Here is a 15,205-nt window from a genome sequence, read left to right on the forward strand (position 1 = left end):
GACGCCTTTCGGCGGGACACTGGCCGCTTCCGGCGGCGGCGGCGCGGCTTCCGGTCGCTGCACGGACGAGCGGGGCTCAGACCATGGCGCGGAAGAAGGTGCGGCCGCGGCTCATCGCCGAGCTGGCCCGTCGCGTGCGGGCCCTGCGGGAGCAGCGAAACCGGCCGCGCGACTCGCAGCGCTATGCCCTGGACTACGAGACGCTGACGCGGCCGTACTCGGGCCGCCGGCTGCCGGTCCGCGCCTGGGCCGATGTGCGCCGGGAGAGCAGCCTCTTGCAGCTGCTCAGCCGCCTGCCGCTCTTCGGCCTGGGCCGCTTGGTCACGCGCAAGTCCTGGCTGTGGCAGCACGACGAGCCGTGCTACTGGCGCCTGACGCGCGTGCGGCCCGACTACACGGCGCAGGTGCGTGCGCGTGGGTTCCCGGCGCCCCGGCCTCGGGGAGGGGGCGAGCGCGCGCTCCGAGCCGACGCTCTGTGCGCTTGCTTTGCAGAACCTGGAGCACGGGAAGGCTTGGGGCGTGCTGACCTTCAAAGGTGAGGCGCTGGGGACCGGGCGGGGGCCCCCGGCTGCCGGTCACAGCCTGCCCCGCGAATGCATGTGCGCTCAGCCCCGGCCTTCTTTCCCAGGACGGACGGAGAGCGAGGCCCGGGAGATCGGGCAGGTCATGTACCACGACTGGCGGCTGGTGCCCAAGCACGAGGAGGCGGCCTTCACCGCGTTCACGCCCGCGCCGCCCGAGGACACTCCGCGCTGCGTGCCCTACCCGCCGCTCATCCGGGCCATGATTCTAGCAGAGCGGCAGAAAAAGGGGGACTCCAGCACCGAGGAGCCCATGCTGAATCTGGAGCGGACCCGAGTGGATCCCTGGGACTACCCTGCGAGACAGGAGGCGAAGAAAAAGGCCAAGGCCACGCCAGTCTAAGTGCCAGCACTGGGTTGCTGCGGAACAGGTGTCTGGCGCTGGGCCCCGGTTTGTGAATGAAGACGCCTTTGGGCTGCAGCTGGGACAGCCCCCCCGGGAGCGTGGAGCCAGGCCCTGCCTTTGCTCTGGGCGAGCTGGCCGCCAGGGGGAAGCGGGAGGCGGCGGGGCTGGCAGCGCGGAGCCCCAGCGCCCGCGCGGGTCGCTTCCCCCCTACGTGCGGCCCTTGCCGGACTCAGCCGGGAACCGTTTGCGCGCGAATAAAGGCAGAACCAGTGCCCTGGGTTTTGGTTTTTTTGTTTGGGGTTGGGCAGCCACAGCAGGTTGTGGGCAGGGCTGGGGAGGAAAAGCCGACCGTGTTGGGCGCCCGGCCCCGCGGTGCCCGAGGAATGGGGATCCCTGGGCAGCTGCCGCCCGGCCCCTTTAAGCGCAGGCCCCTCCTGGCCGCCGCCGCCGCCGCCGCCGCCATCGCCATCATGCTGTGCCTGCTGCTGACCGTGCTCGCCCATCTCTTCCCGGCGGGTGAGCGGCGCGGGCCGGGGTGGGGGTGGGGGAGCGGGAGCGGCCGGGCCTGACGCGCCCCAACCCCGCGGGCCCCCGCAGCCTGCGGCGGCGTGCACGAGCGCACCTTCGTGGCCGTGAAGCCCGATGGCGTGCAGCGGCGGCTCGTGGGCGAGATCGTGCGGCGCTTCGAGCGCAAGGGCTTCAAGCTGGTGGCGCTGAAGCTGGTGCAGGTGAGGGCGCGCGGGGGGCGGCGGCGGGGCACGGGCGGCGGCGGGCGGGCGGGGACCCCGGCGCGCGCGGCTCGTCTCCACCCCCGCCCGCCGCAGGCCTCGGATGAGCTGCTGCGCGAGCACTACGCCGAGCTGCGCGAGCGCCCCTTCTATGGCCGGCTGGTGGACTACATGGGCTCGGGACCGGTGGTGGCCATGGTGAGTGCCGGCCGCGGGCGGGCGGGCGGGCGGGACCGACCGAAGGCCGGTGCATTGAGTCCCGCCGGCCCGCGCGCAGGTGTGGCAGGGGCTGGACGTGGTGCGCGCCTCGCGGGCGCTCATCGGGGCCACCGACCCGGCCAACGCCGCTCCCGGCACCATCCGTGGGGACTTCTGCGTCGAGGTTGGCAAGTAAGGCGGTCCGAGCGCGCGCCCAGCCCCTGCCACGCCCCAGCGGCCGCTGGCGCTCATGCAGCTCTCCCGCAGGAACGTGATCCACGGCAGCGACTCGGTGGAGAGCGCCCGCCGCGAGATCGCGCTCTGGTTCCGCGGCGAAGAGCTGCTGTGCTGGGAGGACAGCGCCGGGCACTGGCTGTACGAGTAGCCTCCCGGCCCTGTGAGCCCCTCCAGTTTGTGGCCCGTCCTGGCCCGCAGCTTGGGCCAGCATTTGTTGAGACAATAAAGTGAAGCAAACGCTCCCGCTGGTCTGGGCCCAGGGACACAGGGCTACGATGTTAAGACATTTATTACATACAGAGCAGATACGTGGGTTCGCTTGCAGGGCCAAAGCCTCAGGAGAATCACCACCCAGCCCCTTCCCCCAGCTGCACCCACCCGGCTAGCCCCCGAGTCACTTCACGGCCCCATGGGAACAGAAGGGACTGGACGTACATCACAGTGGAGAGTGGCAGGGTGGTGGGGAGAAGCCTGCAGCTGCACGTAACAGTGGCCGGCTGGGCTCGTGGGGTGGCTGCCCGAGATCTGTGCTTCTCTGGTGGGAGGTGGGTGGGCAGCAGGGCCTCTGGAGCAGGAGTAAGGCCTGGACCTGGGCAGGTCAGGGAGGTGGCAGTCCAGGGCGGCACCCCTCAAAGCCGGCAGGCATCCATGCCTAGAGCCGGCTGGAGGCAGCTTCTGCTGCGAGCCCTCGCAGGCTCGTCTTCAGTTGCCCTCAGGGGAGCAGGCCATGCTGCCGGCCCTAGGCACTTCATAGTGTGTCTTGGGAGCTGGGCTCCTTGGAGACTGTGTGGGAGGCAGGCCCCGAACCACGTGTCCCCTTGTCACCCTGAGGCTGAGCCTGTGTCCTAGGACTGACCCCAGAAGAGGCCAGGGGCCTCCCCTTCTTCCTGAGGCCTGGGCCTGCCTTGGCAGCCTGAGAAATTCCACCCTAGGGGATTCTGGGAGGGGGAGGACTCCAGAGCCTGCTCCTACCAGGTGGGTCTTCTGCCCAGGGAGAGCCGGGGAGAGCTGGCCACACGGAGTGAGCAGCAAGAGGGCATCTGGCTTCTCAAGCAGCTGCCTTAGGCAGCCTGGCTACGTGCTTCCATGCCAATTCCCGGGGCAGGCATCAGGGTGTGGGTGCAGGGGGGGCCTAGGGAAGGCCAGTGGCCGGGCCGGCTCCCTTAGGGTCAGGCCCACCCCTTCAGGCAGCAGGCAAAGGCAAGTGGGCTCCAGCTGGGAAGACTTGGCTGGCTGAAATCCCTACTTCCTGCTCTGGGGGGTCCAGGGTGGAGCTGGGAGCCGCCTGCAGGGCCTTCTTCCGGCCCGACCTACCTCCTGCCTTGCTCTGGCCCCAAAATACCCCCCAGATGGGAGAACTTGGGATCGGGGGCAAGCCAGAAGCTGCTGGGGCACGTGTCCCGAGAGGTTCTTCCCCTCCTGGTGAGGGTCCCTCCCTCCCAGCCAGACCCGCATTGCTGCCCGCTTTTGGGGAGGCCCGGCCCTAAGGTGAAAGCTGCAGGTTGAGAGGTTATAAGAGGGGCGGGCGCCGGGCTGCCTGCGGGGCAGGCAGTGGGCAGGCAGGTGGGGCTGTATGTACACGTTGGCGTCGGGCAGGCGGGGCGGGGGAGGCCGGAGCCTCACTCGGGGCTGTAGGACACCTGCCACACGATGATGTGGCTGCGCTCTGCCTTGGACAGCAGGGGCTTCACCTGGCTCACGTCCCCGGTGTTCTCCTCAGTGTCATCATCCTCTCCGTCCCCTGGACAAAGAGCCGCGGTGATGGGATGGCCCTGCTGGGGATCCCGGGACCCCGGGCAGCGCCAACTCACCGATGCGGAAGTCGATGTAGCCCTCCCCGCCGCTCAGCACCAGCACATTCTTTAGCTTCTGGCCCTCGGCGTCTGAGGCAGGGGCGGCAGGCCCGGGGCTCTCGGAGGGGCTGTCGAGCACGCTGCCGTTGAGAGTGGCCAACACGTTCCCTGTTGTCAGGACACAGGGAGCTCAGCCGGGTGGCCAGCGCCCCCCACGCAGGCTCGCGGAGGGAGGCCACACGGCAGCCCGGCAGGGATGGGGCCCAGTCCCTCACCTGGCACCGACACAAAGAATTTGACGGCATCACGGTGCCCATGGAAGCAGAGCTGGGCCTGGGCCATGGAGCAGTAGGGGATGAAGCTGCTGGCTGATTTGTCACTGCTGTCATCACCATACACATGGATGACACCCCCAGGGCGGGCTCCCTCCCCAGACGTGGGGGAGGTTTTGTTAGCTGAAGAGAGAGAAGGGCCACAGGGCCTGAGCCTGAGTAGACCAGCTTCCCAGCAGGCAAGGGCGGTTCGTGGGAGAGCGCCCACCGCCAAGGGGCAAGGCCAGCCTCAGCCCACAGGGCATCTCAGGTGGGGACCTCCTTGCGAGGGTAGGAGGCAGGTGCTCTGGACTCACCTCGGAGCCCCAGGAGCTGGCCTCGGTGCAGGACCACGGCTGGGGAGGTGAGGGGCGCAGCATGGAAGGGAGAGGAGACAAGTCACGGGAAGGGCGGGCAGCATCCCTGTCCCCCAGAGCGAGGCCTGGCTGATCGTGCCCCCCCACCCCACCCGACTCTTGTCACTCAGCAGCAGTCACCACCACCTGTGCAGATGTCGGGGCGGGGGGTCACTCACTCTCGGTCAGCGGGATGGAGATGACCACTCCGTTGCCGGTGCCCACCCAGAGGCGGTTGCCCGCGATGAGCAGGGCTGTGATCCGCACGAAGGAGAAGCCCAGCTTGCCTGTGCCTGGGGTGAGGAGGGCAAGGCAGTCAGTACGGCTGGTGTGGGGGGCCCTCCCTGCCCTGACACCCGAGCCCGGCGCAGCCCCTCACCCAGCATCTTGCTGACGTAGGGCTCGATGTCCACGTCCTGCAGGTGCTGGTGGGTGTGGGCGTGGTAGAGCCTCAACGTAGAATCCAAGCGGATGGACACCCACACCCCATCCCCGATCCACGCCAGCTGCCGCACTTGGCTCTCCCGCCGTGGGTGGGCATCGAATGACTTCTGTGGGGTCATGGCAGCGCCGTCAGCGGGGGTGGGGGCTCTGAACCCACCACGGCCGCTGGGTCACGGTGACGCCCATGCAGCTCACTGCGGCCTTCAGTCTAGTGCCTGCTTTGCCCCTTGGGGTGCAGGCTCCTCTGAGGAGCTGTAGTCACGACCCCGCCCTGGGGAGGCGTGCGGGGCCCCTGTGGGTCTCGGCCTGACTTGCTGCCGAGTAAAGCAGCAGGTACAACCCAGACGGACTGGCGCTCACGGCCCAGCTGCCCTTTGCCGGCCGTGACGTAGTCGCCTCCCTTGACCGCACAACGCCCCCAGGGCCCATTAGAAGGCACGCTGGGAGCGCCGTCCACCAGCAGGAGCCACTTGCCCTCCCGCGAGGCCCTCCTGCTACCAGCACGCACCTCAATCTGCATCGTCTTGGGCTGGATGACGTGCACCTTGTTTTTGTAGCCACACCAGACGCGGTCACACACGACGGCCATGCAGCGGATGGAGTGGTGGGGGTGGCCCAGGTCCATAAGGTGATAGTTGCTCAGGTCCCACTGGCCATCTGCAGAGAGCCCCAGACACCTGCTCAGGCCTGGCCAGGGCCCACCTCTGCCCGCGGAGGGGGTGGCCACTCACCTGCCCAGAGCCCCCGGACCTCACCTTCACCTCGGTGGAAGATGGCCAGAGTCCCATCGGCCAGGGCCACCAGAACTCGCCCTTTCACATGCCTGGAATGGAATGGTGGTGAACGAGCGGGCTTAGGCCGCTGGCCAGCCCCTCCCTCCCGACACCCCGGCCTCAGCTGGGGTCACGTACACCAGGCTCAGCACGGAGTCCTTTAGCTTGATGGAATGCAGACACTTCTTCCAGTTTGCCACGGCTGAGTGCACGTAGAGCCTGTGGGAGGAGGCCACGGTGGGCAGGGGTGCTCGCCCAGGAGACCCTCCCCAACCCCTGCCCCAGGGCCCCACCTACCAGCCGTTCTGGGCTCCCAGCCACATGGTGGGGGCAGCGCTATTGCTGGCCCCCGCAGGGTCTGCGCTGGGCTCCGGCTCGGGCTGCACCCCACCTGTGTCGGCCTCCGGCCCGTTCTCGCTGCAGGAAGGATGGCTGCTCCAGGGTGGCCCGTGGGAGCCCGTCCCCGCCCACCTCGGCCAGTCTCCCCTCCCCTCCGTCCGCCCCGTCCTGAGAGAGCCCACCTGCCAGGCTGGGCACTGGGGGCCGGGGCAGGGGCCAGGTCAGTGAAGACATGCTCCGTGAGGGGCCCAGGCCGCACCGCAGCTGCCTCTGCCTCACTAGGCCCGGAGTCTGGCACCTCCGTGGCTTCTGTGGCCTCCTCCGTGGACTGAGATGGGTTGACCTTCCCGCTGGCGACAGTAGCCACCTCCCCTGCAGAAGGGAAGGGTGAGCGTGGCCGGGTGGTGGGGAGGAACAAAGGGGCTTAGGGCAGGCGGCCGCCCGGGTGCAGGCCCAGCTCACCCTGGCCCTTGTCCAGCACTGGGGTATCCCCTCGGGAGGAGCAGTTGCTGCGAGGCACGTTGCAACGGGTGGCGCAGCCCACCAGGGTGATGCCCGCCAGCACGCCGTCGGCACCGGAATCCTCGGGGTTCACGTCGCTGTCCAGGAAGATCTCCCCCGGGGGGTAGTCACTGTCACTGGCCGCTGGGGGGAGAGTCACGGCCCCATCACCCCACACCGAGGAGCCCCTTCTACCAGACCACACCCAGGGCTCACGTCCCGATGGGGGTGCCGGGGAAGGAGGTGGGAGCCGCCCGCTGATGCAGAGAGTGCAGTGGGCCCCAGGCTCTCAGGCCAGCTTGGCCTCAGCACATGGGTACCTGCTCACAACCACGGCCTGCAGGCCTAGAGAGCCAGCAAGAGGCATGGAGGAGCGAGACTCTGGTCTCTGGGAGCAAACAACTCTGATCACGTGTCAGAAAGTTAAGAACTCTGAGCAGCTTGGGCCATCTTGGAAAATTGCCCCCGGCAGGGCCCTGGCCACCCCCAAATGCTGGCATGAGGAATGCTGCTGAGAGGCAAAGCCAAGCCTCCGCCAGCCCCCGCTCTCCCCGCAGCAGCTGGGCAGTGGGAACCGGGCCCACCGGCAGGTCCGTGCTCAGTGCCTGACTGATATTTCAATCTGTCCTGTGGCCCATCTCCTTCCAGGCAAGTGAGTGAGCATCACCTTGGGGTCTTCTCCTAGTTGTTCACAGGACTAAGGGGCGAGACTATCAGTGTGCTCCCCTCTGGACACCCCCACGGGCTCCCGTGTGTCCACAGCATGTCCCAAGCAAGGCTGGTGTGGCTCAGCGGCCTCCTACCATCCTAGCCGTATGTGGAGTGGCGCAGAGCCCACGCTGCCGGCCCTCACCTGGAATGCTGGAGATGCACAGGACGTGGGCATTGCAGACGGTGAATTGGTCCACCACGGTGCCTGGCTGGTTGGCATCAATGATGACCACTTTGCTGGTGGTCAGGGTGCTGGTGAGGATCCACACGCGGCTGGAGGTGGCGTCCGGCTCAGGGAGCTCTTTCGCCTGTTTCAGAGCACGGGAGAGCAGGCTTCTCCAGCGGCCGCACAGGTCCTGGGGGCCTCCTGAGCTCTCTCAGGGTGCAGCCCTGCCCGCGGCCTCAGGGGATGTGGCTGTCCTCCCTCGCAGACAGAATGTCCCCTTCTAGACCGCTGGTGTGCATGGCCTCATTCCCATGGAGGAGGACTGAGCTCCAGTGCCTCGGTCCCTGTCCCCCAAGCCAGTCTGGGCCACAGAACGAAGACTTGGACCCCGTGTGTGTGAAGCCTTTTCCGCCAGCCTCCTGTCCTCAGCCCCGCCCACGCTCCTGCACATAGCTTGCAAGGTGGGAGACGCCCCTGGGGGCCTGACCCCTCCAGCCTACTGTCTGCTGAGCCTCTGGCCCCCCGCATGTCCCCACCCACCCAGGAGGCAGCACAGGCCCCTGCCTTCCCTGGACAGGGGGCGGGGACCTCATATGAGCCCCATCCTGCGGCACCGTCCCCAGCTGTCCTGTTTCTGTCACTCAACACGACTCCACTGCTGGGAGCAATGGGACGGGGGTCCCTGGCCCAGCCGTCTGCTCTGACCTTCTTCTCGGGGGACGTGTGATTGCTCTTGGTTTCGCCTTCCACTTCCCGGTCGCAGGTCAGAGGGTCACGGCCTGGCGCAGGCCTGACTCCGTTCCCAGAGTCGTCCTCGCTCGGTTTCCACCCACTCAGGTTCACGCCCGCGGCACACCACAGCTGGGAGAGCAGCCATGGGGTCAGTGAGCCCACTCCCCTGCGCCGGCCCCCAGGGGCCCCCACCACAGCCCACCCGCCCCCATCTGTCAGGCCCACGGGGCCAGCTCACCTTCATGGTTGGGTCTTTCTCCACCAGAGGGCGGCAGTACACGGGGACAGGCACGTTCTTCATCCGCGTGTCCTCCTGGCCCCCGTTGGGACTCAGCTGCAACCACAAGACAGAGGCCACGTGGGCGCGAGTCCTGGGGCAGAGAGCCGGCCCAGGCAGCAAGAGCTGGGCCCTCCATAGGTGGGGCCATGGGGGCACTGCGGGGCTGCCTAGGCGGCTCCCCAGCTGCCGTCCTGCCTGCCCCAGCAACCCCCCAGCCTCCCACGCCCCGCGCCCCCTGCAGCACCTGCTTGTACTTGGCCGGCAGGCTCCAGCCGCAGGCCTGCAGCCGCCCATCGTCGTTGCGCACGTGCTCGCGCACCTGGCGGTATTGCTCGCGCTTCTGCTCCCGGCGGGTGGAGGACGTGCAGTCACTGGGCAGGAGGCACACAGGTTACTTCCTGCGCAGGCCCGCGGGCCTGCCCTGCACGGAGCATGCCTGGGCCCGGTGCCCAGGCAGCAGGACCGTGGCTCTCCCCGCACAGGCGCACCCACCCCTGCCCCTGTCCGGCTCCCGCCGAGCGTGCCCTACGGTGCCGCCTCCCCTCCCCGGGGCCTGTCTTCTGGCTCAAGACACACAATTCCCCACTTCTGCCCTGGAGCCAAAATCTTGGTATCAAAACTAAGGAAAACACAAAATTTCGAACAGAGAGTTATTCCCTGGAAGCGGCCCCACACTGCCAGCTTCCTATGGGCCCCAGGAATCTCTGTGGAGCACAGGGGTGCAGGCCACAGCCCGGGGTGCGATCTGGCCTGGCTGCCAGCCGCAGTGCCATCTCCAAGGGCGGAGGGCCGGGTCAGCAGAGGGGCTGTGTGCAGCCCTCTGGGATGCAGGGCGGGGACTGGGGGGGAGTGCCCAGGGACATCCTATGCACCCGGTCAGGCTGGAGGGGGGCAGGGTGCGGCCCAGAGAGGTCAGCCTCGGATGCTGGCCAGCCTCCTTCCCGCCACGGACCACATCCCCCAGGTGGTGAGGCAGGGGTTGCTCCTGCCTCAGAGCCTGGAGGGGTGGGACCCTGGGGCCCACGGCCCCCCTCAGCCCCCCACCCGTGCAGGCCAGCACGAGGAGCAGGGCAGCCTGCGGGACACTCACTCGTCGGGGAAGAACTCCAGGGGCCGGCTGCCAGCAGAGATGGGGCACATAGCGTGGCTGCGGCGCTGGCTGAAGCCGGCCGTGGTGGGGGACTTGTAATGGATGTTCACCGAGGGATAGGACCGCTTGGCCGGAGGGGGGCTGGACGAGGAGCTGAAGAGGCGGCTGAAGCTGCCAGTGGAGGCATGGAAGTGAGGGGCAGCCAAAGGGGTGCCTTCCCTGCCTCCTCCCCATCCTGGCACCCCCAACTCACAATTGCCAGATGGTGGACTTCTTCTTCTCCTGGACAGATGGATGCTCTCGGGACGCTCTACAGGGGAGCGGCGGTGGGGGGCGGGGTGCTGCTCAGCCCGCGTCCAGGCTGACTTGCCCCCAGACGACACCCACCCACTAGGCCCTGCCCAGGCCAACCCTGAGCCTCCCTTGCCTGTGACGTCTCAGGGTGCTGGGGAGGCGCCCCCATAGACGCACCGGGGATCAGCCTCAGGGAGAAGGTGCTCCTGGGTGGGTCAGTCACAGATTCCCGGAGGGGTCCCGGCACACCAGCCCCCAACATGCCCCAGCCCGGTCTAGACCAGCCAGGCCCCCCCACAGGCTCCCACCAGGCCCCCTTCCAGTCCTCCTGCGAGAGAGGGAGGTGGGGGGAGTCAGCCTTATTCCCACTGTCAGGGCCTCCTACAGTGATCACAGCTCACAAAGGGAGACCCGAGGGTGGCCAGGACAGGAGAAGGGGGCCCACCTGATCATCTCGGTCCACCGTACAGCCTCCTGGAGCTCCATCAGCCTCTCCTTGTACTGGTTGCGCTCCATGAGCACACGGGCCATCTCCACCCGCGTGAAGCGGCGGCGCTGTGCTATGGGGATCTTGTCCTGCAGGGAGGGCACTGCCGTTCAGCCAGGGAGGGGCTGGCCAGCAGGTCCGTCCGGCGCCCTCCGAGACCAGCTCACACCACGCTTCCTCTCCAGGCTGGCCTCCGGATTCCCACAGATCCTCAGGCAAATGCGGTGGGGAGGGCATATGGGGAGTCTGCCCACCCCCGAAAGGGTAACTTTTCCAGAAGGTCACATGACGTACTTGAGGAGCATAACACAGTGACTTTTCTCACAACCCCTGGACCCCACGGCAATCCCAAATGCTTTCAGTCAGCACTAACAGGTGATGCTGGTCCCAGGGGGAACCACAGGAAGAGAGGTTCTAGGGAAGGTCCAGTGAGCAGGACCGGGGGACACAAGGTCCCAGGGGGACGCTGGAGATTTTGGCAGATCTGTGTGGAGTCTGCCATCTGTGAGTGCTGGGGCAGGACCCAGTCTGCTCCGAGTAGCTGTGTCCTGGGCTGCTACAGGCTGGCACAGGGGTGAGGGACCATGGGGGGTTGCCAGGCCAGTGAGCATGAGCCCCCAGGCCCACTCAAGGAGTCCCAGGTGCCGATCGACATGTCCTTTGGCTCCACAATTCACCTGCACCTCTGGTTCTCTCCTAGGGTACTCAGAGGAGGGGGCTGCGCAGGGTGGGCCGAAGGAATATGTGGCCAGCACCCTGTTATGTGCATCAGACACCCCCGAAAATAACAGAGCTAATGAGTGGTGGGGTCAGTGTCCACGGCCCACCTCGGGCTAGGAGCCGGGCCCTGCCATCTGCTGAAGGAAGGCAGCCCTGTCGCTGGGCCCGGGCCAAAAGGGGGTCCATGGGGGTGAGAGAAAAGGCCCTGACACACCCTTCCCCTCAGGCCTCCCTGCAACAGTCAGTTACAAGCCCCCAAGGAGCAGAGGGCTGGCCTCAGGACCGTCCTTGCACCTGACGGGGGATGTGGGCCCCTAAGGCTGAATGGGGGTTCCTGCCAGGAAAGGGCAGAGGGGAAAACACAGAAGGGGTGAGGAGGGCCCCAAGACCCGCCCCGCGCTGCCCACCCCCCATGCCCCGCATGTTAATAGTGGAATATACCAATTCTGTACAGAGATAGCTGCTTACATCCTCCACCTCTTCTTTGGGCTCTCGGCGGGCAACAATGGCCTCTGACTTCACTCTGCAGGACGAGGAGGGAATTGTGGCAGGGGTGGAGGCCCAGGGGCACTCTGGCTCAGGCCCTGGGGGACCAGCGGCCCACTGCCCTGCTCGCACTCGGCCTGACGGCCGGACGTGTGTCCTGGCCGCCCCAGTGCAGGAGCAGGGGATGGGGAAGGCAGGCTAGCTGTACAGACGGCTGGCCAGCACCAGCAGGTCTGCCACCCCCACAGGCCCACCTCCCACCCTCCCCTTTCCACCCCTGGGGGGAGCATCAGGCTGGAAGAGAAAGGCCACCACGAAGCGCAAAGTGCTGGGAAGGGGACCCCATATCTTTCTGGGGTTCCTCTGCGCCCTTCTCCCGAAGGAACCTATGAAGGCTGCCAGAGACAGGACACCGTGCCTTCTAAGGGAGAAGAGGAGGCAGGCGGACGATACAGGACCTGGGCCTGGATGGGGGAGAAGAGGGGGCAGCTGGGCCCGGAAGCGGCTCCAGTGTGAGTTGGAACTGAGGGAGGAGGGGCAGGCTACACGGTGAGCACAGAGGTGAGCCACTGGGGGAGTGTCCTCCAGAGGGAACCTGGACGGGAGGGACTGGGGGGGTCTGCCCCCCCTTCTAGGAGCCCCACCTCCTCCCAGGGGCCCAGCCCCAGGCCTGGGCTGACCTCCTCAGCTCCTCCTCCAGGTCTTTGATGCGGCCCTCCAGCCTGAGTTTGGCCTGCCTGGCGGCTTCCAAGTCCCCTTTGAGCACCTCCTGCTCCCCGGACAGCTGGTCCACCTTGGCAATGAGGTCATTCTTCACCACATTCAGAGCGTTTCTTTGAGAAGACAGAGTCGAGAAGTCCGTGTGAACCGCTGTGCACGTGGTGTGATGGGGGCTCAACGAGGCCTGCCCACCTGCAGGGGTCTGAGAGGGGACCCCCCCACTGCAGAATGCAGGGAAAGGCGGTGACCCTAGAGGGGTGAGCTGGGCCATGTGGGTCTGGGCCCTCCCCGGGGTTGTTACAGGGAGGCCCCAGCCCTGGAGGCAGGCTATCTCAGCAACGGCCCTGCTAGAGGAGAGCATTCCTTTTTTTTTTTTTTTTTCAGAGAGAGGGAAGTGCGGAGGGGGAAGAGAGAGAATCCCAAGCAGAATCCACGCCCGGTGCTGAGCCTGATGTGGAGCTGGATCCCACAACCCTGAGATCATGACCTGAACTGAAATCAAGAGTGGAAGGCTTAACCGATGGAGCCCCCCAGGCCCCCTGGAGAAGAGCGTTCTTACTTGGTTTCTAGAAGCTGTGAGTTCTCCAGCAGCAGATTCCCCACTTCCTTGCCCATTCCTGAAACAAAAGGCACAGAGATATTACCTGTGCCGGCCAGCTAAGCCAGATGCTACTCCACCTGCCCCAGAGCACCAACCCTCCTCCCCGGGGGCGGCTGGGCCCTGGGGGGCAGATGTGGGGGGACGAGGCCCACAGGTCTGGCCTCTGGGAACACTGGGTAGACGGACCCTGGGGAGAGGCCTCTGCTGGTCTTCCGGTGGGCTCTCAGCCAGCAGCGCCGTCAGGGAGAGTCCAGCCTCTGGACGGCACTGCCTGGATGGGCACGACCTCCCATAGCATTCTATCCACATGAGGTCTGTGTATAGTCACGGCTCAGCCGGCACCAGCCTGAGCTGACCAGGTGGCCTCTGCAGCCACCTCAATCTCTGTCCCCTCTCAGCATCTCCCCCAGCTCTGTGGTTTCTGAGTCCTTCGTGAGGCAGACCCTTCTCAGAGCTGTCCCCAGAATGGCAGCTGGAACCGTGGTGATGGGGACAGAGCAAATAGCACAGGACGGCAGAGAGCCCCTGGCCAAGGAGATGGGATGGCCCCTCCACCGGGGTCAGTAGCAGGGAGAGAGAGAGCAGAAGTGAGGACAGAGGGGTCCACCCAGCTCCTCTAAACCAAGTCCCAAAGTGGACCCCACCAACTAAGCTCTCTGCAGGCGTGTCACAAAAACTCCGAAATACCGACACTCAGGACAGACAGCCCCGGAAGCCCAGGGTCTGTTCCTCCTATCACCTGTCCCTGGTCTAAGGCAATCGTGAGACAAGACCCACGAACGTGGAGCACTGAGCGAGGGTTCTAACTGCTGTCTCCATTCCCGCCCCCTTGGCCTGTCAAGGGTCTGCTCTGAGGGAGGATGCTGGGGAGTCAGGGCTCGAGCCCCACCCCCACCCCGGGGGCCAGGAGCTAGGAGAGCCTGTGGCCCCTGCTGACCCCACCACCGCCCCCACCATGCAGAGCAAAGCAAACAGCTCATGAAGCACAAAGAAGGTGTGAGGCACACAGAGAAAGGCAGGAACGGGAGAAACACGAACTGAAACGGGGCCTTGGCCTTACCAAAGAAATCATGGCGCACTAGGAGAGCCGTCCCAGTCCCACGGGAGCCGGGCGACCAGGGCGGCAGGGAGAGGGAAGGGAGAAAAAACAAGCGCATTAAGCCTGTGTGAGCAGCAGGGGGGCGGTCCGCTAGGGCTACTTGTCTCTGGGTTCGGGGTGCACACTGGAGAGGGACGGGAGAGGCAGGCTCCTCCGTCTGGAAAGTGTATCCTGGGGGCTGCACAGGAGACCACCAGGTCAAGAGCACCTGGGCGGTGAGGTGGAGGGTTAAGCAATGCACCCAACTCCTGGGCCAGGAGGGATGGGGGTTAGGGGGCAAGTCTCTGCAAAATGAGGGGACCTGGCGTGCCTCTGAGCACACCGGGTGGGTGCACGTGGGTGGGCTGGGGGCTCAGGCCCTCCTGATGGGAACACAGCAAGAAAGCAGGAGCAGAGTCCTCTGCCATGTGGGAAGAGGACTCCCGACTTCCGGGGTGCACCCGACAGAGGGTAGATGCCACACAACTGGGCCTGCAGTCCCATCCAGTCAAACTGTCCTATGCTTCTGATGGTTCCGGAGAACCGTAAGAAATGGCCCTGGGGGACTGTCGGCCTCTGGAAGGACAGGGTTGAGGCCATTGTCAGTGGGCTAGTAGGGCAAGCCAAAAATAAGCTTCCGAGCGGCAGGAGGCTGGTGAGCAAAAGCACGTGTGCCTTTAGTGGCCTGGAAAGGGACCAGGAGGGGACGGGCTGCACAGCCAGTGGTGACTGGACAGCAGCAGGGAGTGTCCCAAGGATGCTGCCCAGTCCAGCTGGATGCTGCCATGGGGGGAGGGGCGCAAAGGCGCAGACAGACAGCAGAGATACGCACCTGAGAACTCCCCTGGGGCCGTGTCCAGTGAAGCACAGAGAGACGGGGGAAAGGAAGTGACAAAGGTCAGTGGGTGACTGGAATCAACAAAATAAAGAGATTCTTATTAAAAAAAAAAAAAAGCAACATCAAGCAGCCATCTCTGTATTGAAAGGCATGAAAGAATACAAGCAGATGTCACCGGGCCTGTGGGTGACAAATCCCACTGGGGACGGCAACCCTATAGGAAGACAGAGACCCAGAGTGCTGGGCCCCACACCTGCTCGGCCCTCAGGAGGGCAAAGCCTCTGCAGCTGACACCCGGGAAGGTGAGAGCGCGCATGGGTGTGGTGTGTGTGCATGTGCGTGTGTGGGGTATGTGTGTGTGCATACATGTGCACGTGTGAGTATGTGTGTGTGTG

The 15,205-nt window shown here is 65.7% G+C and overlaps 3 protein-coding genes across 20 annotated transcripts in view; 2 read left to right on the plus strand and 1 right to left on the minus strand.

Moving 5' to 3' along the window:
* The first annotated feature begins 38 nt into the window (after window positions 1–38).
* MRPS34 (mitochondrial ribosomal protein S34) lies at window positions 39–1,198 on the plus strand. Of its 2 annotated transcripts, XM_006741930.3 has the most exons (3): window positions 40–404; window positions 493–535; window positions 629–1,198. In XM_006741930.3, exons 1-3 carry the CDS (start codon window positions 84–86, stop codon window positions 922–924), a joined length of 660 nt encoding a protein of 219 aa, XP_006741993.1. In that variant the 5' UTR covers window positions 40–83; the 3' UTR covers window positions 925–1,198. The 2 variants fall into 2 exon arrangements, with proteins under 2 accessions (XP_081676481.1, XP_006741993.1); XM_081820355.1 differs by having other exon boundaries at window positions 39–535.
* NME3 (NME/NM23 nucleoside diphosphate kinase 3) lies at window positions 981–2,341 on the plus strand. 6 transcript variants are annotated; one of them, XM_081820331.1, is made up of 5 exons: window positions 981–1,443; window positions 1,525–1,655; window positions 1,752–1,853; window positions 1,933–2,037; window positions 2,121–2,341. In XM_081820331.1, exons 1-5 carry the CDS (start codon window positions 981–983, stop codon window positions 2,319–2,321), a joined length of 1,002 nt encoding a protein of 333 aa, XP_081676457.1. In that variant the 3' UTR covers window positions 2,322–2,341. The 6 variants fall into 6 exon arrangements, with proteins under 6 accessions (XP_081676457.1, XP_081676458.1, XP_081676455.1 ...); XM_081820332.1 differs by having other exon boundaries at window positions 1,933–2,045; window positions 2,121–2,340; XM_081820329.1 differs by having other exon boundaries at window positions 1,752–2,045.
* MAPK8IP3 (mitogen-activated protein kinase 8 interacting protein 3) overlaps window positions 2,337–15,205 on the minus strand; it is a 47,276-nt gene continuing 34,407 nt past the window's right edge. For 5 of the 12 annotated variants that reach the window (XM_081820319.1, XM_081820310.1, XM_081820318.1 and 2 more), the window contains 24 exons: window positions 14,805–14,816; window positions 13,955–13,972; window positions 12,853–12,910; window positions 12,254–12,406; window positions 11,529–11,610; window positions 10,326–10,456; window positions 9,840–9,896; window positions 9,587–9,757; window positions 8,741–8,867; window positions 8,455–8,550; window positions 8,190–8,345; window positions 7,461–7,626; window positions 6,569–6,751; window positions 6,289–6,478; window positions 6,065–6,184; window positions 5,906–5,986; window positions 5,750–5,817; window positions 5,503–5,651; window positions 4,930–5,101; window positions 4,730–4,843; window positions 4,512–4,550; window positions 4,159–4,338; window positions 3,902–4,051; window positions 2,337–3,831 (listed from right to left, as the gene is read on the minus strand). In XM_081820319.1, the coding sequence (XP_081676445.1) occupies window positions 3,710–3,831; window positions 3,902–4,051; window positions 4,159–4,338; window positions 4,512–4,550; window positions 4,730–4,843; window positions 4,930–5,101; window positions 5,503–5,651; window positions 5,750–5,817; window positions 5,906–5,986; window positions 6,065–6,184; window positions 6,289–6,478; window positions 6,569–6,751; window positions 7,461–7,626; window positions 8,190–8,345; window positions 8,455–8,550; window positions 8,741–8,867; window positions 9,587–9,757; window positions 9,840–9,896; window positions 10,326–10,456; window positions 11,529–11,610; window positions 12,254–12,406; window positions 12,853–12,910; window positions 13,955–13,972; window positions 14,805–14,816 (2,795 nt within the window). In that variant the 3' untranslated portion in view covers window positions 2,337–3,709. The remainder of the gene's footprint in view (window positions 3,832–3,901; window positions 4,052–4,158; window positions 4,339–4,511; window positions 4,551–4,729; window positions 4,844–4,929; window positions 5,102–5,502; window positions 5,652–5,749; window positions 5,818–5,905; window positions 5,987–6,064; window positions 6,185–6,288; window positions 6,479–6,568; window positions 6,752–7,460; window positions 7,627–8,189; window positions 8,346–8,454; window positions 8,551–8,740; window positions 8,868–9,586; window positions 9,758–9,839; window positions 9,897–10,325; window positions 10,457–11,528; window positions 11,611–12,253; window positions 12,407–12,852; window positions 12,911–13,954; window positions 13,973–14,804; window positions 14,817–15,205) is intronic. The other 7 variants (XM_081820311.1, XM_081820320.1, XM_081820312.1 and 4 more) reach the window with 6 other exon arrangements.

This window comes from Leptonychotes weddellii, chromosome 5 (assembly GCF_054177405.1).
Source record: "Leptonychotes weddellii isolate Sample4059 chromosome 5, ASM5417740v2, whole genome shotgun sequence".
Taxonomy (NCBI): Eukaryota; Metazoa; Chordata; class Mammalia; order Carnivora; family Phocidae; genus Leptonychotes; species Leptonychotes weddellii.

What these genes read in the sequence shown, in the direction of transcription:
- MRPS34 (XM_081820355.1), top strand. Translation starts at nt 84, where the DNA reads ATGGCGCGGAAGAAGGTGCGGCCGCGGCTCATCGCCGAGCTGGCCCGT. An exon ending in GGGCGTGCTGACCTTCAAAG is followed by an intron (nt 536 to 628) that starts GTGAGGCGCTGG and finishes CTTCTTTCCCAG; the next exon opens with GACGGACGGAGAGCGAGGCC.
- NME3 (XM_081820328.1), top strand. Translation starts at nt 981, where the DNA reads ATGAAGACGCCTTTGGGCTGCAGCTGGGACAGCCCCCCCGGGAGCGTG. An exon ending in CGCCCATCTCTTCCCGGCGG is followed by an intron (nt 1,444 to 1,524) that starts GTGAGCGGCGCG and finishes GGGCCCCCGCAG; the next exon opens with CCTGCGGCGGCGTGCACGAG. An exon ending in TGGCGCTGAAGCTGGTGCAG is followed by an intron (nt 1,656 to 1,751) that starts GTGAGGGCGCGC and finishes CGCCCGCCGCAG; the next exon opens with GCCTCGGATGAGCTGCTGCG.